The sequence below is a fragment of the Semicossyphus pulcher genome, unplaced genomic scaffold (assembly GCF_022749685.1).
Source record: "Semicossyphus pulcher isolate SPU_LCO1_2020_fin unplaced genomic scaffold, fSemPul1.0.p SCAF_13, whole genome shotgun sequence".
Taxonomy (NCBI): domain Eukaryota; kingdom Metazoa; phylum Chordata; class Actinopteri; order Labriformes; family Labridae; genus Semicossyphus; species Semicossyphus pulcher.
The window spans coordinates 24,948,832-24,972,062 of record NW_027211637.1 but is presented as its reverse complement, the minus strand read 5'-3'; the positions used below and the strand labels follow the sequence as shown (position 1 = coordinate 24,972,062).

The 23,231-nt window shown below is 44.4% G+C and overlaps 1 protein-coding gene across 9 annotated transcripts in view; it reads right to left on the bottom strand.

Annotated features, from left to right (window-relative positions):
* Positions 1-1,311: 1,311 nt before the first annotated feature.
* The window catches only part of camta1a (calmodulin binding transcription activator 1a), a 335,172-nt gene continuing 313,252 nt past the window's right edge, over positions 1,312-23,231 (bottom strand). Inside the window, exons 12-25 of one of the 9 annotated variants that reach the window (XM_069659851.1) lie at positions 12,403-12,489; positions 12,293-12,369; positions 11,931-12,127; positions 11,743-11,821; positions 11,139-11,487; positions 10,573-11,048; positions 9,172-9,350; positions 8,717-8,960; positions 7,873-7,944; positions 7,691-7,711; positions 7,350-7,549; positions 5,193-5,267; positions 4,791-4,821; positions 1,312-2,921 (exon numbers count right to left, since the gene is read on the bottom strand). In XM_069659851.1, coding sequence (XP_069515952.1) covers positions 2,889-2,921; positions 4,791-4,821; positions 5,193-5,267; positions 7,350-7,549; positions 7,691-7,711; positions 7,873-7,944; positions 8,717-8,960; positions 9,172-9,350; positions 10,573-11,048; positions 11,139-11,487; positions 11,743-11,821; positions 11,931-12,127; positions 12,293-12,369; positions 12,403-12,489 — 2,120 coding nt within the window. In that variant the 3' untranslated portion in view covers positions 1,312-2,888. Of the gene's footprint in view, positions 2,922-4,790; positions 4,822-5,192; positions 5,268-7,349; positions 7,550-7,690; positions 7,712-7,872; positions 7,945-8,716; positions 8,961-9,171; positions 9,351-10,572; positions 11,049-11,134; positions 11,488-11,742; positions 11,822-11,930; positions 12,128-12,292; positions 12,490-23,231 lie in introns of all 9 variants that reach the window. The other 8 variants (XM_069659854.1, XM_069659852.1, XM_069659855.1 and 5 more) reach the window with 8 other exon arrangements.

Below are 23,231 nucleotides of genomic sequence, written 5' to 3'. Positions count from 1 at the left end.
ATCACGTGTTTTTCAACCTCGGGTACATTGTATGCATTTAGCGTGATCGGGATATGAATAGGCACTTTCTACATAAACACTCGGGAACTCAAAGTCGACATGTCAGGAGTGTGAGAAAACAACGAAACAACCAGTCACAGAAATAAAGAGAGAAATTAGCCTAATAAGCATTCAACAAACATGACAGCATTTCAAAATAAAAGTCAAGTTTTTCAGTGGCACTTGGCTGAATGATCGAATGTCATTACTTGGATACAGAAAACACTTTCTGGTAGGAATATATTAAAGGAACCAGCAGGCATCTTTAAATAAGCAGCTTGTGTGTATTAGCGCTCTTATTTTCCCCACAGTCCAATCACAACTGCTTTATATATAACCCAATGTAAAAGACACATATGCCAATTAATTACAAATGGCACACTTACAGATTTTTGGCTCGTTGACCCTCAGTCGATGCAACTTTTAGAATCATTTTTAGCACCTTTGACAGTTGGAAGAGTTCGTTTCACAATTCTTTCAGCTGCTTGACAAAGAAATCCAGCCATGCACAGTTTGCTACACGTGTCCTCCAAGCACTCATCTTTTTCACATTGAACACAAGGTCCATTAAGACTCCGGCAGCCGTGATCGAGGAGTTCTGCTCTATTAAAGCATAGTGTATTAGGGGGAAATCCTGTCACCAGTTTACTTCAGGGATCAGCCAAGGATTGATAAATCAATACTCGCTGCAACATTTACAGTAAAGGGGTGAATTAAATCTGAGGCATCACATCGACACCGTGGGCAAGGCTGCGAAGATCAGACAGATACAAGATATCACATTCCATTTGCAATGACAGAAACAAAACTCAAAGAGCACTCAGTGATGGTCAAATGCTTCAGTATATGTGGGGATGGTGGAGACATGAGAGACGTAAATGCTTTCTGCGTAAATATGACCCCCTCTGCAAACCGTGTACCTGTATTGTTCGAGTGACTCGGCCTGTTGTTGTGATCGTATGGTCTTCAGTGCTGTCGTGTGTTTCACTGTATGATTATCTGTTCTGCAAAAATTAACTTAACTCTTCTTCTTAAGCTATGTAGCATTCACATATCTTGGCACCATTGGCAAAAAATTCTTGGTAGCCCAAAACGAACGGATAAAAAAACAGAATGTAAACATAACCGTACTTGTTTTAAGATAATTTTGCAGACTTCTCCTAACTCTAAATACAGTATTTTTTTTACTTTTTATATTGCAATAGTATCATGCTTTAGCAAAATGTTCTTCTCAAGAACAATGAAAATAAAATAAAATACTCTAATAGTGAAATAGTTTTAATTTTACAGAGCATAGCCACTACTGCTTTTGTTGTTTTTTTCCCTTTTGACTCTGTTCATACTTTTCATGCACATAGCTCATTTTTATCCCAGGTATTTACACTATGTACAAACAATACAACCATACTTCTTAGGCATTCAAACAAAACTATACAAATATTCTGTTTTTGTCTCATACCTGTTTTTGACCCATTTTTAATGAATAAAATAATATATTTCTAAAATACAATCCCCTTTGGGTAAATGTTTTTTCCTACGTACTTTCAGCCTTCTTTATATACAGAAATCGCTCAATTGTCAAAAATATGGATTTGTCAAACCCCTATTTTGGGACAAGCTTAGGGACCCCTCAAAGAATCTCTAAGACGTCAAGGCAATGTATGTGATCTTCCCCTCAAAAGCCTTCTCAGGCTCTGAAGTTCATTTAAAAAGAACATTAATAACCTGCATGACCAGAACCAGAACAACACAAAATAGGCAAGTTATTTTTCTCTCGAGGAGCAATCAACCGAACGAAGCAACATGAAACAAAAGAAGAAGAAACAGGACGATACGGGGGGATAGCTTCGTTACCGATGATGGTGAAACTCATGGAGGGAGGAGATGGAAATGAAATAAAACCAGAGGATAGGCTGAAAGACTGGACCAGAACCACACAAGCAAAGACTTTTCTCGCCAAGAAGTCATGCATTTTTTTCTTGGTAGGATTCAACAACAAAGAGTCTGGAGATACGGATCACCGATACATTAGACATGATGGAACAAACACATCGGACAGTATGGAACAAATTCAAGTAATAAAGTGACAATATTTACCATAAAGATAAAGCATAGGGTTTTCTTAAGAAATGGCAAACAGAAATATTTGATCCCCCGTCTGCTTCTGTATTGTTAAACCCCCGACTACATTCATTTGTAGCTCCACCCGAGTGGGCAGACAGGTGGGGTAGAGCACAGTGGGACAGTGTGAACTGTTGAGCTAAACTGAATATCGTCTACAGCAGTGGATTAAAGTGGGTGTGTGGATTACCAATACATTTGGTAAGAAAAATAACAAAATCCTTCCTCAAATGAATCGATTGGTCAAAGATGATGAAATACACTTAGAGCCCAGAGTGTTTCTGCATGGTCTCGCTATCCTCTGAGATCTTCTGCAGCAGCCTTAATGTACGTCCTCAGATATGTCCTGCGTTCGCTCCCTCCGCCGCCTGAGTCCTCTTCTTATTTCAAAAAACACAAAGCAATCCATGAAAAAGTGCAAAAAATGCCATGAAGCAAATGTTCTGCACCCCCCCACCCCGACCCCGTTTGAGTTTATAATCCCGTAGAAGTTGCCTCTCTCCGTCCAAAAATCAAGTCAGTGGAAAGAATAGATATGTGAAAAAATGCTGTTGTACATGTAGTAGTAGTCGAACCAGTAACACTGCAGTCGTAGTAATAATCGCAGTGCTTGCATTGATGTTTTTTTTTTTTCATTTCTCTTGTAAAACGTCTCGGGTACAAACGAAAAAGAAAAACAGGAGTCAGGAGAGTGATGTCACATCGCGAGGGGGCTCTTCTGAGGGGTCTCATGTTCCCTGGCCCTTTTCAATTCTTTCACCCTGGAACACAGAGAGAGAGACGGGCGTCCGTGAATGCGACGTTAATGACTTTACTTTCTAGCAGCAAGCTGATCAAGACACACAGACAACAGGCCTGACAGTATCACACTGCTCAGACGGAGCTATCAAAAAACAGCCGGCCCGGATCATCGGGACGTGCGGCTCGTCTGTGAAGGAAAAATGTTGGTCAGGTTTGAGTTCAAACAAAAGGGGATACTTAAAGCAAAGTCATTACCATATTAATGTGTTATGTTTGGGATAGAATGCACTTGTGCTCCAAACATAATTTTATTATAATTAAAGTAATTTCAGTTATTCGTCGGTGATTTAACTCATTTTTAAAACAACAATTTTCTGCTCAAAATTCAGCATGTGACACGAATGCTGCACAGCATAAAGCAACTACAGTGTTAGACCATAATGTAGAACTATACTCCATTTTTAAATCTATTTAGCCACAGATGAAAACATCATTTTACTAAATGTTTATGCTCGATGAAAGGGTTAATTCTACAAATAATATACTTGTATATTAAACGTGTTTTTCCAAGCACACTGGACATGGTTGAGAATAAATGCTCACTTTGAGTGGGGAAAAATAAACTTTCTAATCTTTATAAATGCTTTTTGGTCACAGAAGGATACCAGCAGAAGCCGGTGTGGGTTCAGACACACTTGTTCTACGTGTAGGAGCACTTCTTTACCCTAAAACCTCCATCATGTAATGTGTTTAACCTTACTGGTATTCTTAGCAGAAGGTAACTGCTGCAGCATTTATGTACTGAATACGTATAGACGAATAGTCTGCACACATACATCATATGTGTGCATGTGTATGTGCGTGTGCTATCTTCTCACGCCGAGCTCCCTGGAGGTATGAATCCATTAAAGTTGTGTGTTATCGTCCCAGCGGGTGGAAGAACCTATTGTATGTTTTTCTCTGTGACCTACATGCTATCACATCCTGACCTATATCATAGTAAGGCAGTCCAGACCAGGCATGTTACTCTATTTTAAGACAGCATATAGCAGATAAGAAAAAAGAAAACATGTCAGCAGCAAGGAGGTTAGATATTTCTGAAAATATTTAAGTTTAATTTCTTTTTTTGTCGTGTTTTTTAGAACCAGTGAGTTTCATAACATTCAACAGTTTGACACAGTCTTAGCGAATGGAAATCAGAGGGGCTGACTCCCCCTCTCAGTCTGTCGAGTGGCTAGAAACGGGACACACAGCCAGTCAGACAGACAGACAACTACTCGAGAAACAGCAGGCCCATAGCATGCCTAAAGGTAGAAGAGCAAGGCCCAGAGTTGTCACCACTTGACATGCAGCAGAATAAAACATGATTGAAAAAAGCCTCCCGTTTTCTGAAACTGGCTATCTGCAAAACCACACAAAACTGAAAGGAACAGAAACAAAAAAACAAACTTCCAAGGAGAGAAAGACAGAGATAAAGAGAGTCAGAGAGGTGCCTGTTAAGTGTTGCAGTGATATCGTCATTCAGAAGCATTTTGTTAGTTCGAGATACGTTCTGCTCTAAATCTGAGCTTCTCAGTCCACCTGTGGCTCCAGTCGGCAGCCTTCATGCAAGCAGGCATCAAGCAACAGTGATGGAGAAGGAGGGAGGGTGGGCTGAGGGGTGGGAGAGAGAGAGAGAGAGAGAGCGAAAGAGAAAATTAGAGTGATGGAAGGAAGGAAGGAGAGAAAGCAAAGGCTGAGACCTCAGGAGGGACAATTGTATTAATAAAGAGAGAGAGAAAGAAAGAGGGGGAGATAAGAGGGACAGAGAGGCATACAGAGTAAACAAAGAGAGAGAGAGAGAGAGAGAGAGAGGGAGGCACGAACTGAGTTGCTGAGGCTGCACTCACCCGCTTGAACAGTCTATGGTCCATCAAGGGGCTTGGCATAAACAGCAAAACAATACCAGACAGCTATTAGCACACAGTAGGCACTGTGAGGGAGGGGGCGAGGACAGGTGGGGAACCAAATACAGTGAGGGGGAGGGGTGGAGCTTAGGTGTTGGAGACATTTTTCTAACCACCTAATTTGTCCAGCAAAATAAATTCAAACACACAACAGGAGTAAAAAGAACAGCTGGAAGTAGAAAAGAATATGAAACTAGTGCTGGTGTTTACTGTGTCTTACCCATTAGCTAACCCATGAACCACCCTCTGCAGTAAGGTTTAATGGAGCCTATGTAAAGCTGTGTGTGTGTACTGTATGTATAAATGAGTGTGTTAGTACATGTGCGAGTAGGTGTCGGGGTCTACCTGTGGCGGCAGCGTCGTAGGAACCTCATGATCTTCCTGGCAGCCTGATCCTGCCTCTTTGTGAGCAGACTACCTCTGTGATAGAGCAGAAAGAAAACAGTGTCAGATTGTTTGTAAAGCAACATTTAAAAATGGCCATTAATCAGGCTATCATTAAGATATTAACAATACCGCTATTGATACAGATACTGCTTATCGATACTTCTCCTAGCTACTAGCTGGGGCTGCTGTTTGACTGACACTGTCTATGAATTAAATTGAAACATAACTTAGAAGTGCTAATAACCGAAGCTAGCTAACAACTGTGACTGACTAACTAAAGCACACCATGCGTTTTAACTGCATTTTTAGTTTGACTAATCCTATCTGCAACATCGGTATAGGAGCTCCTGGAGGCTGCACTGAGGCTAACTAGCAGTAGCCCTAGCGTTAGCATTAGCCGCTTTGCTAAAGCAGCCAATTACGCTGCACTGCTTCAGATATTTAGACTGTAGGACCTGTATGTGTTTCGTGAGGTTGCTGGTGTTGCCCCCTTTCGATGCAACATTTTTTGCAAGATGCAAAAAATTTGGTTTAGTTAAATTTGGTTTCCTCTGTCCGCCATGTAGACCTGCTAGACTTTCTCCAGCATGAGACCACAACAATGCAACGTCATTGCCGATGGCAGTGTTTCCCAAACATTTTCTGCAGGGCCCCCCTTTGGTAGATTAAATAATGTTCAAGCCCCCCTACCCCTCACCATACTCACATTAAAATAAATCCATACTAACACGCTATCAGAGACGTGCTGTACACACTGTATTGCTGACAGAGGGATAGAAGTTTGCTGGCTGTTGCTTCATCAATCATAGGTGAAAGCACAATAGCTGAGGGGAGTATTAATTCCTCAGCTATAGTGTGCAGCTTTTTACATGAAGCAGCTCTGTAAGCTACTTTATAAGAGGCGAGTTGAGCATTTGATGGCACACATGCGACTTTAGTAAAGCCACTCTGTTGGGCACAACAATTGAGAATTGGGCTGAAACAAAAATCGTTTAACCATTGCAATTGTGATGTGCGCATGTGCAATAGTCATATCGCAGGATGTGCGATAGACAGGCAAATTAACTGAAACATGTAAAGCTGCTACTGTACTGTTGCTTTGTGCAAAAGGACTACAGGAAAAAGTCTGTCTGATATCGCATTAGTGCAGCCCTTCACCTGCGCACAGAGTGAACTGACTGCTGTGCTGCAGAGTCTGTGTGTCACCTGCCTGTGAACTGTAAACAAGCACGTGTCCCTGCTGCTACTGTTACACGCAATGTGGGCTGGATGACTGAAGCTTTCAGTTACGCCAGGCGGCTTTTAAGGTAGGATGTTAAAGTTAAAAACTGATAGGAGCACCGTTTGTCCAAGAGCTTATCAGTACTTTCGGTAATGACCAATCACGTACCGGTTCCAAAAATGACCGGTTCTTGATATCGATCCCAAAATATGAGTAAGTGTTTTTCTTGTTGATGTCCATAAATTACTTAAGGCATCAGCTATCCTTCATCCTTCCTTGCCTGTCATTTCGTTGTAGGCACTATGACACAGATGTCTCTTAACTGTCCTCCTATCTGTCACATGATCATTGTAAATTGTTGCCTGTTGTAACTGCAGGCCACTTTGGTGCTTCATGGTTTGATATGTATATTAGCTCAGGAAGCTAATTCTCTGCTTACACACGACTCACTTCCTAATGTTTGTGCAAAAATTAAATCTGCATTTTGAGGAGGATATTGTTTTTAAATCCAAGGTTGCTGTATGGGTGATAGGAGTTGGTAAGATGAATACGGTTACGGTATTCAAATGCTGCAGTGCGTTCTTTGTGTGATAGCCACTCTAGTAGTGTAATCGGGACCTTTCTGAAGGCTATAAGTTTAAACTTATTAGCCTTTATCTACTTAAATAAGCAGGCCCAAGAATTTCCTTCAGCCGCCAAACCCCCTGCAACACATTCAACATCTCCATAGCCGACCGCCTAACATCACCGAACTGCTGTTCCTTTGACCTAATGAGTTACTTTAATCTGAAGTAGTTTGAACCACTACTTGGCTCCCTTCTTATCACATTCCTTGAGCCAATTTGTGACAGTTCTTCCAGTATTTGGCCCACAGTACATGGCTGAGTGCCTACCTCAGTTTGTGCTGCACCAGGGCAGCAGCGGCCCCGCGGTGGTGGGGCTTCAGCCTGCCAAACTCTTTGTAGCTGCGGTAGTATTGCTGAATGAGCACGGCAGCCCTCCTGCTCTGCTGGAACTTCTTCTGTTCGTGGTAGCTGCGGAATTTACTCTGGATAAGGATGGCGGCCTGCGTCATCTTCTTATAAAGTGCATACTGTGCCAAAGAGAACAATAACAAATGTCAGGCTTTGCGGCGTGCGGATACTGCAAGAGTACTTTGGGTTTACACTCTAGTAGAGCTAAGCAAGCTGACGTTTGGCAGTGAATTCAGCTGCTGGAAGTGGGAAACATTTACCTTCAAGGCTATCCATGTTAGCTTGTAAACAGAAACAGACAAAGGTTGTGAATGACGCTCTAACAAACTGTAATATTCTCAAAAAGTCAGCTGAGTATTTAAAATCTGCCCTCCATTGAAACATGTCAACAACAGACCCTAAAAGAAGTGCAGGAACACTTCAGTGCCTTGGCGGTGCCTACCTGTTTGTATTTCTTGTAACAACGTTGAATAACAGCAGCAGCTACTTCCTGTTGCTCTCGGAGCGGCCGTCCCTGTTGGGGAGTAGAGTGGGAGAGGTCAGAGGTCACAGAAGAACCTACATTTTGCCACAAAGGACATTTGTGGCTCTGTCAAGTCTCCTCGAGGTCTCCTGGCGACCCTCGCATGGAGCCAACCGCAGATGAACTGGCCCGCAGTGTGACTGTTGTGGGACAGAGAGCCGAGGGTCCACCTTGGCATCAGCTGGCACATAGGCATATCAGACGACTGTAAACCACAGCATAGAGTTCATAATATGAAAAGTCATTAAAAGTAGCTGAGGGGGATGGCGAGGAATGGGGCAGGGCAGGGGAAAGAGACCGGTGTGTGGAGAGCTAGTTAAAACAGGCAGTAGCAGGCTCCATACACTTAACTAAGAGAGGAAAGAAGAGAGGAAGAGAGAGGACAACATAAGCTTAATTTGGTCTAATTGAAGCAGGGGTACAGGGGACAGTGCAGTCTTTCTCTAAGCAAGGCCATGCTCTGCTCAAGGCACCTTCCCATGCTGAAACCACAGGGACATAATTGGAGATAGTTCTGTTGTGTGTATGAGCAGAGAACAGAGAGAGAGATTGTGTGACTGTGAATAATGTAAAGCAGTTTATCCCCAGATGAACTCAGTAAACCGTATCGCAACCCTGAACTTTAACTGCAGAAATTTGGGCTCCATAGCCTGGAACCAAATAAAAGTGAACCCTTAAAAAACAGCTAATAATACCAGTTTCAGGCCTGTGCCTGCAGACTGCAGCACACACAGCTTATGGCACCTGAGCGCCGGGCCTGTACCTTGTACTTGCGGAAGGCAGTTTGGACTAGACGGGCGGCTTCATACAGCTCTCTCTGCTCAGGATCTGACAGAGTCAGCTGGGCCAGGTCTCGCTCCACCTTGCTGTTGGAGGCATTGATGAACTCACTCCAGTCAGCTGGGGAGGGGAGTGTTGACCTCTCCAAAGGCCCCTCTCTTAGTGGAGACCCCCCAGGACTGAGGCTGGGGTTGGACGATGGGGTCAGGGGTTCATTGTACAGAGATCTAAGGAAAGAAGACGGCAGAAATCTGACTTTATTTCAACCCCTGTTTAGCATAGGAATACAACAGGTGGTGATTATGCAAGTTTACACATATTTAGGATATTTTATACTTATTTTAAAAAGCAGGGAAGAAGACACACACACTGTACACACCCACAAACTGGCTATGCTGTATGCATTACTGATATTTCGCACCTCATGGTGCTCCTTACCGTAGGTGTATGATGCTTGGCAGCTGCTCCACATCTCCCAGGTAGTTGGCGAGCCAGTTCATGGTGTTGCTGACCCCTGTCGTGTCTAATGGCGCAGAGTCTGCAGCGCTGAAGTTCTCCCTTTTTATCCTCTCTGGTGTTGCTTCAATTATGTGCTCTGCCAGAGTCATCATGTTTACCTGTTTGGTTGGGATATACGAGGGTGAGTGAGGTGATTTTCTGCACAATATAGTCGAGTGACTCCATTTTTATTGACTGTACATGGTCTATACATGTAAAGTAGGTTTGAAAATCAAGTGTAAACATCTCCATGTGATGTTTTTCATGTGCTACAAGACATATCAGGGACAACATAAGCAGTCATCTCCATGGCTGGGCCTGTCTGCTTTCAGATTGGCAGGTTTAAGACGTCACAAACCTAAGGAGCCAATCCCGTTAATGGACGGGGTGACGCTATGCATGCCATTATGTGTAACCTATGGCAACCACATCGGCGACGCGCGAGCCAGCTGTAACCATCATCGCAACTCACTAATGACTTCTAACGTTAACATTACAACTACTGACTACTACATTTCAAGCTAGCTAAGTTTCAACACGCTGCCACTAAACGATGGCAGAGACGTCTTTTGTTTTCGCGACGGAGGGGCAGTTGTACATTTGCATAGTGGGCGGGGCCTATGCAGATTATGGGATTTTTAACGAGGGAGAATTTATTATTTCAAGCAGAGCATTTTATATGTCTTAAAACATGACTGGAGCTCTTTAACTGTTTGGCCCTGTGACAAATCTCGGCCCTAAATGCCAACAGAGAGGGTAATAATGATGAGAGCGATGCGGTTGGGGGCTGAAATTCCTAATCCTGCACTTCATCTGTTGGAGGAGTAGTTAGACTGTGATGGATGACTGGAAGAATCCCTTGGCTATGGAAGTGGATCAATAGAGAGAGTTTATTATGCAGTGATGGTCATCGACAGAGTGCCAGGTTGGCCTGGTGTATACAGCATACCCGATGCAGCGGGCGGACATAATAGAGGTGGCATGGTGCTGTTATGTCCGATTTAAATCCTGTGCTTCCCTGTTTTCTTCAGTGGTTACTGTGTGATTCATATGGATGCCACTTTCCACAATGGTGCCGAGAACAAATCCATACTGCCTCCTCGCTCTGACACTATATATTTAATCTCTGTGCTTCAGATGCAAGGGTTCGAATTTGCCAATTTGATAGTTAAAAGTAATTTCCAACGTATTTTTGTTCCAATGCATCAACCTGTCTTTTCTTCCTTCAGAAGACATACTGTATAACGTGTTATGTAATTTCTGTGATGTGTCTGTAGCTGTACCGGAGCCAAGTTGACACATTTAGCTGACAGAATACACATCTATGTGTTTTATTCTCACCTGCAGGTCATCCATCTGTGTGAGACAGTCCTGGTTCTCCAAGTCTTCCCGATAGGATAACAGTTCTGCATCAGCCATTTCTCTGTCTGCCATCACCAACATGCCGAGCTGTTCCCGCTGTCGTAACCGGTTGACCAGTTTCTCCTTCCCTAGGCTGCTGCTTCCACTGACCCCCAGCGACTTCCTCCCCAAGCCGCTGCTGGAGAAACTCTCTCTGGAGCTCCATCTGGTCGTTCCAGTGCTGCCTCCTGTAGACAGGCTCTTGTCTGAGCTCAGGCCCTCTGAGGACAGGCTCTTGGGGCTAGAGGACAGCTTGTGGAGCTGTTGCTGCTCCAGGCTCAGCGGAACAGACATGGCCTTGTCGGGCCGAGTCTGGAACAGTTCTGGGTTGGGTTTGTGTTTTTTGGCGAGCGGGAGATCTCTTTGGCCCTCACTGCTGTAGTAGTTGGAGGGCTCTGACCTCGGCCTTCTCAAATCTGGAAAAAACACAACATGTGGCAATTAGCATCGGATTAACACGTTTTGTACAGCACAAAGGGACAGATGTAAAAAGAGAGTGCACTGGCCTGGATTGAGGCTTGTGGTGCTGGATGTCGTTGTAGTCGTAGCAGGGCCCCCTTTCTTGCCGCTGGGTGCTACTGCACTGTTGTTCGCCCAGCTGACCATCCAGCTGTCTGTGGTGGGGGTGTCAGGGGCCGGGGAGAAAGACATGCGGGTCGTGGGTGGTAGAGGGGCTGGTGGCTGCTGCTCTTCCCTTTGTAGCTGCTCCAGACATTCAGCCAGTTTGGTGTGGCCACGAGATCGGGCAATGGAGAGGGGTAGCCGGCCCAGGGAATCTGGGATAGCTAGGGCACGTCTGTCCCATTTGTAGAGGACCACTGCTGCCTCCAGGTGACCCAGCGCACACGCCCACATCTGGATGGAAAACGCACAGAGCAAAGAGAATTAATGACGATTTGTCCCAAGATGAACTAATAAAAACAAAAAAAAACACCCTTCCTTCCCATTTATGTGCATTGACCATGTGCCCGGGCTGCCTAATTCTTTCAAAATAAAAGCAATCGGCTAAACAATAACACTCAGGATATAATCAGAGTAATTTAGCCATATCCTTAAAAAATAACTGCTCTCCACAGATCACACAAACTGGGTTGACTTCAGCTCTCTTACCAGAGGCGTGCAGGAGAAGTGATCTACATTGAGAGGGTCCACTTCTAACTCCAAATCGATGCTATCAGCGTGCTTGGTGCTGGACAGGAAGAGAGAGAACAATTAGCGTCTCACAGCTATTTACTGCGGTGCACACTAATTACAAACCAAAGCTCCATTAAAGGGCATGTAGAGTATTTTGTGCTCACCGCCACTTGATGAGTGTCTGGATGAGGGTGGCGTAGCCCTGGCCTGCAGCCAGGTGAAGGAGTGTCATGCCTCGGAAGGTCTTGGAGTGGATTAAATGTTTGGACTTGGCCCAGCAAGCTCTGCTCATCATCTTCTCGCAGACCACAACGACACGACTCTCGAAGGAGCTGCTGGCCTGCAGCTGGCCAGATACACACTCACGAAGACAAGAGAAGAAAAACGTTACTGCTTGTTGTAAACGCCTCTTGAACAACAACAGCACTCGATGTTCTGCGTCAATCAGCGGTGACAAAACAACAGGCTTTCTTGTCACATGTATAAGGATGCGCAACATAGCGTTTAGCGTGATGTGGCTTTTTACCTGTGACTGGCTGTTGTTGCCTCCTCCTCCTCCACCTCCTCCGCCTCCCCCTCCTCCTCCTCCTCCTCCTCCCCCTCCTGTTCCTCCCCCAGCTCCGCCACTCCCTGCACCGCTCGGCTGCTGGTGGCTGGCCATCTCCGCCATCCTCCTCTCCATCTGCTCCAAGCGCTCCAGGATAGACATTCTGAACTGGTTATCTGGGCAAACGGTGGGACACAGAGGGAACACGTCAGCGCACAAGGAGCATCCAGTGTGCCAAAAAAATGGCTGTCAAACACAAACAACCCAGTGTTTTGACAAGACAAATGATCACAGAGTATGTACCACAAGCTGCACCAAATATGTTGCTCTAAGCTGTCTGCTGTCGCAATGACTTGGGGCATACAATCAGCATTTTAAGAACAAATGCACGAGTCTATTTCGGAGATACTGCAAAGCTGATGGCAAGTTAATATCCTACTTTCATCTGTGGCACAAAAACCCCTTATAATCATTATAAATCTCCCCATAATGTGAATGAAAACAATAGCATCAATCATTAACTCCATCAAAAACAATTGGCTTTACTAAAATTACCTCCAGAGCTCCATCAATCACCTGCTAATGGCTGCCATCTCTCCTGCACCACTCACACACAGCCCCAGCAGTCTAATGCAGGTTGAATGATCAGCCAACGAGTGGGGGCACGTTAAATGTGTCCACCCTTTCACTAAGGGCTTCAGACATGATCCGGGGGGGGACGTACAGCTGAAGGCCCTCTCCAGCTGATTAAGTATATACTATTATGGCAGAGGAGTCGCACCCGCCCCCCGTTCCATGAGCGCGTATGGTAGGAGGACTTGTAAGTGCAGAATCAATCACCACCAACACCTCTCTGGAGTCCTTGGAAAATTCAGTTTTTCCATACATAAAGATGGATGGAGGCGTATGAGACCTCGTAATGTCACATGCTGTTTAGGAGGCAGATACTGCTCTGTACCCTGTGTCGGTCTGTGTGCTTTTACAGGCTGTCTCTGCTCTTGTTTTTAGACTTAAACATTTTTCTTACGCAACTGTAGAATTGTATTCTCTCTCTTTTTTACAGACTTGATCAGATGATGTAACAGAGACAGAGTCAGTGCAAGTGTAAAAGGTATGGCTGACACAGATCACAAGACATGCTAAAAGACAATGATGTGGGATGGATGCTGTAAGACGGGAGAATGAACACTGGGCCATTTAAAGGTGATGCATTGTAGCTATGCAATCAATTTTCTGTTTTTGAATCACGTTGGTAAAGTTTGTTTTATTCTAACATATATTTTTATTTAATTATTTTTCAGAGCCTCTCCTTCCTCCTGAAACGAACAAGTTTTTCTGCCATTCAAAGGTCAGACCTTCATGCCTGCCAACATTAGGATGTGAAAAAGAGCGAGATTTTCTGGGGTATCGGAAAATCGGACTATACCCAGCAACCCTGTCAACATATAACCCTAAACCACAGATTAATACATGAAATATTAGTGTTGTAAAAAAGTCATCTCTGCTCAAGTCCCAAGTAAGTCTCAAGTCATCTGGTCCAAGTCTCAAGCTAGTTTCGAGTCATTTTTTCTTGGTCAAGTCAAGTCAAGTCACAGATTATGTCGAGTCGAGTCAAGTCAGGTCCATAGTTAAGGCAAGTCAAGTCACTTTTTTTCCACCCAAGATCCAGCACTCTTACCTGTAGTATCCGATCTTTATAAAGAGAAAAGACAAGGTGTTAGTAGCTCGTCTAATAATGATATTATTTACCAATTTATATAACCTGTTCAAAAAGTATGACAATGAATTGTATCTGTTATCTTGGCACAGACGCAGCCATGATGATGTAACGAGTACGACTGATAAGGCTTCTCTTTGGGGAAAAAACATCAGGTAGCGTGGGGCTTTGATGTTGTGCGTTGCCATAGCGAGGAGTTTGACTGAAAGCCAGTCCTCCAATCATGACAATCACATGCCGAGCTTTTTGAGTCGTCCAATCATGATTCCCAGTTTGCACTGCGTACATACTTGCTAGATAGACAGAAACTTGACAACATTGAATGTTTTAATTTTATATTTAACAGCTAACATTCAAACTTATGAACACATGCAAGTCATCCGAGTCATCGTGCCTCAAGTCCAAGTCAAGTCTCAAGTCATTTATTTTTTGTCAAGTCGCAAGTCATCAAAACAGAGGCTCAAGTCAACTCGAGTCTAAGTCACCATGACTCAAGTCAGATATGATAGAGCACAGTTAGCATGCTTGCTAACATCATATTCCCCACAGTGTTCCACGCTAAAGTCCGTTCTACACACTTTTTAAACTCCATGGTATGAATCAATGCAGCTAGCAACAATAAAGGGGAATTTCTCACACCAAGTGGGGTTAAATTTGGAGGCGTATTTTTTCTTCTTTGGGTCCGTTTCAGCCATTTTCAGCAGCAAGCTAAGCGGTAGAGAGGTAGCGAGCCGCCGCAGTGAGGAGTGACGCATACGCCACGCCAGATAGATTGGTTTGTGCATGCTTGCCACTGCCTCCACAGGTGGGTTGCCAGGTCTTATGACACATATCCCACATGAGGAACACCCGTTTGATTGGTATCAATGTGAAATAGGGAGATAATCAGGAGAAATTACAAATCGGGAGTGAAGTGGGAGAGTGGGTTAAAATGAGGGAGTGTTGGCAGGTCTGAGACCTTAGCCACGATTGGCTGACAGTATTTGGAGTGACCGCATAGTGCGATCGCACGTGGGGGAGCCGCCACACTGCTCTTTCAGTCCAATGTTGTAGAAAACATGGCTGCTCTTGGATCGGTTATTCGGGCTTATATGTACGAGCCAGAATCGCCAGGAGGTATCGGGATGGTAAACTGAAATCTTGACGACTTGACTACAAGCTCGTGCAAGAAAGCAGCCTGAGGTGAATGACGGTGAATGACGATTGGTCGATTTCAGCGAAAGCAGGGTTCTGTGTAGAAACCTGCAGCTGTTCTGAACGGCCCGTTTCAGAGTTTCCACTTTTGCACTGTGAACAATAAATATCCATTATCCATTCCAAGGGCCCATGTGAGCCCAGTCAGCTGGTGACCCTCCGCTGTCAATCACTCATCTACTGATGTTGGCAGACAGACTGATAAAGCATGCTGCATAATAGAAAACCCAAGCGAGCGGAGGGCAGAGGAGGTGACTTCTAACGATGTTTTACAATTAGTCAAACAGATGTAATATTGACAGGCAGGTTTTGATAACTGCACAAAACACACACTTAGAAACACTGCAATTTAAACCTGTTGCAATAAGTTTATCTAACATTATAAAACACAAGGCTCCCAGAGACATTAAGGACCCCCCACCCCCCCTCACAAAGACTCCACACAAAAACCTACTCAAAGTAAACATGCGCACACACACGGACACACATAGTATGCCGTGTACAGACAGTGGAATGGGATGGGCACAGGGAGCCCACTGCAGCAGGGAGTATAGAAGACTGCATTAGCATTCCCCATTTAGCCACTATGAGGCCGTTTCTGTGGCAACCTGCTGCCGAGCGGTAACTAGGCGACAGGAACATGGCTGTGTGTGTATGGTCTGCCTGCGTGCTATTGGCTTATTGATGAAGGGGAGGAGAAGGACTTCAGCAAAAAAAAAAAAAAAAAAAAATGGAGCGACAAAGGCAAACAATGAAAAAAGAGAGTCCATAAATCTTCTGTCCTGTGCTTTTGTGTACTCTCTTTTCTCAGGTAGCGACCTAATGACTCTAAGTGGGGAGTCTTCACAGCACGACCCGGTGACATTTGCGCTTTACGGTATCTTGGCAGTCACGGCTCAGGAGCTCAGGGCTCCGTGGAGAGCTAATGTCACAGGCAGACCTCCTATAAGCCACGGGAAAAGAGGTCAAGTAAGTGCTATCATTGCACAGAAAAACATAATGTCACAGGCTGGGAAATTACTGCTCTCGGTGACAACATGCTGCACTGTGAATAATGGACTCAGAGGACAACACTGTGGTCTCCCTGTCTACAAGGGCCGCCTGTCAGATCAACAGTGTTCGCAGGATCCATCTTCACCTGTATCAACGCCGTGACTTGTGGAAACGGGCGAGGTGAAGACTTGAGATCCCGTTCAAGACTGAGCGCTCGTGTCAGGAGGCGAGTCAGCGGGGTGAGATAGGTCACTGAACTACAACCTGACTCAGTACAAGGCTAGGCTCCCCCCTCTCTTTTTGGCTGACATGAGGGGAGAGAGATAGACGGAGGGATTGGAAGAGAGAGAGAGAGAGAGAGATAGAGAGAGAGAGAGGGGGGATAGTTAGCGGTAGGCTGACATGTCTTTGTTCAGACCCAGTGCTGCAGTGTGCTGCAGTGCAGATGATGTCATCTCCACCTGCTGCCTGCTGCTCCAAATGCGATGCACGTCCACTGCAGAGGGAGGATGGGGGTAGAGACGAGTGGGAGGGCAGGGGGAGGAGACGTGGAAGGGAAGCAGCCAAACAGAACTGTAACAACACGGTGACGTTGCAGACGCCCTCCCACTCCCTGGTTTACTCCCTTGTGACGATGTGTGGCGGCAGACGTGGTCGCTCTCACACATTTAGAGCAGACTGTGACATGCTATTTTAAAAAACATGGGCACAAAATGAGAGCTGATAAGCCAACCTCAGTGTAAACTTACAGCCTCCAAAGCTTGGCCAAATCCAGTTTCCTCCCTGTTGGGGATCTATCCTACACGTCCCCCCTGGTATCTCTGCACGATTTGGACCCTTGCTAATTTTTCCCATCCAAATATACAAAGGGAACATCTACCTGAACTCTGTTACCTTGGAGTCATATCTAGTTAGATGTATTTTAATGAGAAAGCCAACAGAATAAAGAGTGAATACAGGTGCTTTTATAGGTGCTTTTCAACCAAAAGTACCAGGAACTTTTAGTCTGCGTTTCCACAGCGGCCTAACATCCCAGGAAGATCATGCAAATCAGGCCATTGACGAATGGAGAAGCAACAAAAGTAACTGCACTACACCGCTAGTCCAGTAGGTGGCGGTAAGAAGACGATGAAGGCCATACAACAAAGATGTCGCCAAAAAACGCGACGAACGGGCCGGCACCAGCATTTGTGCGACACTACAGTTAGCCTGTTAGCATGGAGGAGATTCAGCTTGTGCCGTAGGCGTTCTTCTCTGACTCCATCTCAAGCACGGTGATAATAAAACGGTGCAAGTACTCGACCAATCAAGAACGATCAGCACTGCAGGCCCCGCCCTGAAAGTTCCCGGACCTTTGGAGAGTACTACCCCCCGAGCAGGGACTTTTCAGGGGGTGAATCAGTTTCCCCGAAGCTAAATTTAGACCCTGGTTCCTGCTATTGAAACACACCGTAAAAGGTTCCTCGTTCCAACTGTCGAAAAGTGAAAGGAAAGCCTCTCACCTCTGGGAGTAAAGCCTGCAGAGGACGGGAAAATACCTCACTTCTGGACTTTTAATAGTGTGACAGTTGGCACGGCTGAATAGGGAACACGACACAATGAGAAAAGTGAAAAAACTCTCAACTATACTCTGTGACAAGAGGTCTTGAACTTTTATGACCGATAACCCAGATGAGTAATTTGGTCACTTGCCTTGAGACCGGTGCTCATTAGAATAAATTACTAGTGTTGTCTTCGAGGGACCTACTCGACGCTGGCCTATGGCCTGGTGCTGGCGTACAGATTAAGATGCAGGGCTGCACGGGGAAGTCTATAGCAGAAGTACTGTAACATACTTCCTGCATGATAAAATTAGCCCCTGGTCTCTGCAGAGTCAGTAGTGTTCCTTACCATGTGATGACTGACGTGTTATTATTGCTTTTTATTAGCTTCTCTCAGAGGACGCTCGTAAAAAAAGAGCAGAGGACCTGTTAGATGTGCAATGGGTTTAAACACACGAGCATCACGCTCCGGTCCCGTGGGATCTGTCTCCTCTATGGGACAAAGCAGCAGCTCCTCATGAGACACGCTGATATACAGACGGTCAGAGGAAGGAAGGACAGGGCTGTTTATTGATACCCAGTGGAGCCCAGTGGGAGTGAGAACAGGCTGAAGGGAGGAAGAAGACGGTGGGGGGAGATCACAGGTAAAGAAAGGACAGGGGTGAAGAAGGATGAGAAGACGGGAGTAGGGTTATTAATATAGTGAACTTCCAACAGAGTGCGGGAGGACATCTCTAATCCTCACTTTTGAACCTCGTGCCAATCAAGTTTGGTGCTGGACCTCATTAGCTCTCTGCAGCCAGTCAACTCCTCACATGTAACTCAGCAGAGAGAGCGGAGGGCAGCCTCCCTCCGGGCCTCTGTGTGAGCTGACTGACAGGGGCTGGTATTTGTGACCGTGCAGGGGAAGGGGCCAGGCCATCTGGCAGCAGCCCTTGCAGCTGGAACACATGGCCCACTGTTGATCAAAGACAGACTTTACTTTGACATGGTCTAATGACTGGCTGTAGCTTTCTTCTGTCTCCTATTGTACTCTTCTTCCTCTTTATCCTTGTTAGCAGAGTGCTATCGAAGACTTCTGGTGCAACAACATAGCATGTATGTAATATAGATATCTTTAACACAGTCTCTTATAAAAGAATCAAATCTATTTTAGTACCTATCCATCTACTTTACAACTCGTCCTGTTCAGGGTCACGAGGGGGCGGGGGAGAGGCAGGGTTCACCCTGGACAGGGCGTCAATCCATCACAAGGCTAACACCAAAAGACAGACACATTCACACATGGGCGTTATTTTGAGAGTGCAATTCGCCTAACCTATAGTTGTAATAAACTGGATAACCTGTATGACACCCCCAAGTCACGGAGAGAACATGCAGACTCCAGGCCGAAGTAACACAAATAAAATCACAATGAATTTATACACTCACTTTTGTTTTTGGCTTTTTCAATGCTGGAAGAAAAGTCTGTTTTTCTTTCTCTGATGATGATCATGTTTTTTTACACTCAGGGCAAATAATCTAATATCTTTAACGGCCATAACACAACAACTTAAAGTTGTAATCTCAAGGATCTCAGTTTCGCTCTCTTTGGCGATAAACAGTAATTGCGGGAGCACACTTCCCAGATATCCAGACAGCGTTGCATGTGTGACGTCCACGGTTGGCTCCGGTTGTAACTCTTGATTTTCCTCGCTGACGGTTGCTTTCCTTTTCAGACTGTTTGCCTTCATCTGAGCGTCAAATTTGTTTCTTTCTCTTTGGATTTTCACTTATTTTTGAAGTTGTATCTGTAGTCATCGATCTTTTCTTTGTTTGTTCAGCCATAGTAGATTACTGTTTACTCGCAACACTTACAGAGCCCGGAAAAGCAGCCGCTTAGCTCCGCCCACCCTCTCTGGCAGATCAACAACTGCTGGGTGACGGAAAATACATCACTAAGTGGGGGCCGCTTGTGATTTTTTCTGCGAGAGTCACCACAGACACCCAGTCTGTCATAATGCAAATGTGAAGGCTTTCATCAGTGGGCCATAGGCTCACTCACCATTGTGTTAACTCATTCGGCGATAGACAGCGACTTAACAGACATTTATTTAAATGAAAATCTTCAAGATTATTGCTTCATGACTGCAACCTTTACATAACGGCAGATATCTTTTACACATAAGACAATCAGCTGAGAAGTCAACAAAACTTTCAAGACACAAAACACCATCAACTCATGCATGACTACAAATCCTGTCTTGTATGTATCAACACACTACAACAGTAACACGTGTTAAATGCAACATTAAGAGGCACTGCATGCAGTCGGACAAACTGTCTCACTGCTGAGTTCACTGACAATACATCCCAAACCACACACAGCAGTTAAATAACCGCAAACAAAGGTCACAAAGCTTGAATGATACTTTTTTGTTCTGCCACAAAGGTGAAGCAGCTCTTAACCTGCTGGCATTTGTCCAGCTATATAGGTCAATATGAGTACAGTCTGAATGCTGAATAGATACAATGTGTCACACTGAAGGTAAAATGCCAAGAGTGCACACCACAGGGATTTACTGTCGCCTGCTATCACACTAATAGAGTGATACAATATTGGCTTTTGTCTCGGAGAGGAGGGTGGTTAGATTTTGTTTTATAGATACCCAATTGATACAGTAACGAGCACATATCATTAGCCTCTTATTTGCATAAATAACTGTATTCTGCTTGACACATCGGCTGCAGGCAGGAGAGACAAGGAGGGATGAGTGAAGAAATAAATCCAAAGATGAATCAGTCTGATATGAAACACAGCAGCCCATGGGACGGGACGTCTCCAAAGCTTCCATTAATAGTAAGACAACACAGTCAGGCTCAATGCTTTCTCAGGATCTCAGCCTAAAATCATGTCTCAGTCTTTAGTCACATACTGGAGATCTATCTATGGCACACTGTACTGTAGCAATAATGTACTAGTAATGACTGAAAGGAGGGTGAGAATACATACAGACTGAAAGCCTCCTGATCTTTAATGTGATATAATGCATGCTTGATTTGAGTCCCCCTCTATTTTAATTAGGTTTTATGACAACTCTGAGGGATTCAGCTGCACAGCATGAGCAGGGACAGAGGGTGAAGCACATTAGCAGACTGGCCGACAACATAAAAATACAACCCACAAGGTAATAAAAAGAAGCACGTTCCCTGGATTGTAGTTTTCAATATATTGCATAACTACAGGAGAGGTGTACAGTATTTAAAATGACAGTATGGACAAACATTGACCGATGCATAACATAATGTAATCCTACTGCAAACCACAAACTGTAGCTTTGAAACTATTCAAGGTCCCACCACAAACTACACACGACGCTGCAGGCTCCGCAGAGATAGGATTAGTTAGCATTATATAAGATTGCTTTAGGAAGATATGGTATCACTGTTTTAAACCCACTATATCCTGGACTTCAATTCTTCGTAACATAATGAACTACTGTAAGAAAAGAAAAATCCAAATCAATAGTACTGTAAAAGAAGTTAGGCCATCACAAGAGGGGTCATTCCTAATTATGTGGGGAACATAAACATTCTCTCTCTCTGTTTTTGAATGTACCTGTCTCTTTAAAACCTCCTGTCTGGGGTGATCCATCACCTTTAGGTGTAAGCATTACCACGTCTCTGCTGCTGTTACTAGTTCTACTACTGCTGCTATTGCTCCTGTTCTTACAGTTCCAAAAGTACATGAACAAATTTGACTGGTTATTTTTGATAGTATTAATAACAGCAATACAAATCGTCTCTTACCAGAATCTAACCCAGCATTTAGATACATAGAAAGAGACATAGATTGATAGATAGATATGGGGATACAATGGCAAAGGGGGCAAATAATGATCTTGAAAATATTGCTACTCCTGCTTCTGCAACAAGCAAACACCTACTTTAAGTGCTACTTTATTACTAAGACTACTGTCCCTTGCTCAAAACAATTGTTTTATGCACTAAATACAACATATAAACTGCTCCAACTTCTGCCTACTGTACATTTTATTACACAAACTGGCATCACTACGTGTTACTACAATGACTCAGACCTTTGTGGAACATGCAAAAGCACTGTGGTGATTCATGCAACTTTTACAAAGGATTTTCTACAAGACTTTGCAACTTTGTTCGGCTGTTTAGAGGATAAAATATGGGCAACGCATCTTTTTTAATGCCTCGAATATAGAAAAACTCAAAACTTCAAAGATGAGCAACAGGTTCATGAATGTATATATGCTATTCTATTAGTCTGGAAGGAGCTCGATCACAGCAAAGTTTGGGGACTAAACAGGGTTAAAGTGAAGTCGCTGTCCACAGATCTGTGGTGCTGAAACGCTCAGCAGCAGCAGCAGCAGCAGTAGCACTCACGATGGACTACGGCAGCAACGTGTTGTTTAATTCACCCATTTTCTATTGTTCAGTTTGTCCATGCTGGTGATAACATCAGCCCTGGCTGATTTCTGAACTATGATACGACAGTGTAAGTGAATTTTATCGACGACCTCGATAACACGAGCAGCACTCAGGGATGCGACAAGCCTCAAATGCGCTATTGCAACTACTTTCAACAACACGTGAAACTGCACTGGGAGCTGGCAGTTTACGGATACCAGCTTGAGACACCGTGTCTGTAGCCCATGTTTTAACAGACTAAACTGTCAAGAAAGAGTCATGGATCCTTGACATGTTGAAGACTGTTTTTTTTTCTCTTTTCGCCAAAAGTAGCAAGACTTGGAAAACGGCCGCACGAGAGCTGTAAGTTTACTTCCTTTGTGATTCCAAATGCTAGGAAAGCTAATAATGTTAATGATAATACTGATTGTCTTTGAAGGCATCTTGAGGAGTCTCGTCGTGAGTCAGGAGTTAGCTACTATTAACGTCAACTCTCTGGTGCTCTGCAATGAGGCAGAGTCACATGAAATACTTGAAGAAGAAGAAGAAAGCATGTGGTCAAAACAGACCGTTTCTTCCTAACTCCGCTTTAACAGTTGGGCTCCATTGACACACATTAAGTTAGCATGCGGGTTGTTCGAAGAAACGTGTAACTTCAACTTCTTTTGGCACACACGAGAACCGCACAGAATAGAAGAAAAACAGCCCAAACACAACACAAACACAGCACAGCACATCACAGCACTACAGCCATAGGTTAAACTTAACACTGCTAACCTTCTATTTTACTTTCCATTTGTAGAGTCCACCTCAAAGTCAAAAAACACTGCCCCTTTTGTCTTTTAGGAAACGCAGGTGTCATTCACTGGCATCCTGACCCCACAGAAGTCCAACCAAAGCACTCAAATCGCAGTTTAGCCTCCACAGTCTGACGGTCAGACTACTGCAAGGTGTTACACGGAGAAACAATAAAAATATAGATCCTCGGTGTAGACTGAATCTCAATCTCAACAGAGCACTCGTCAACAATAGAACAAAGTGAGAGAAGAGA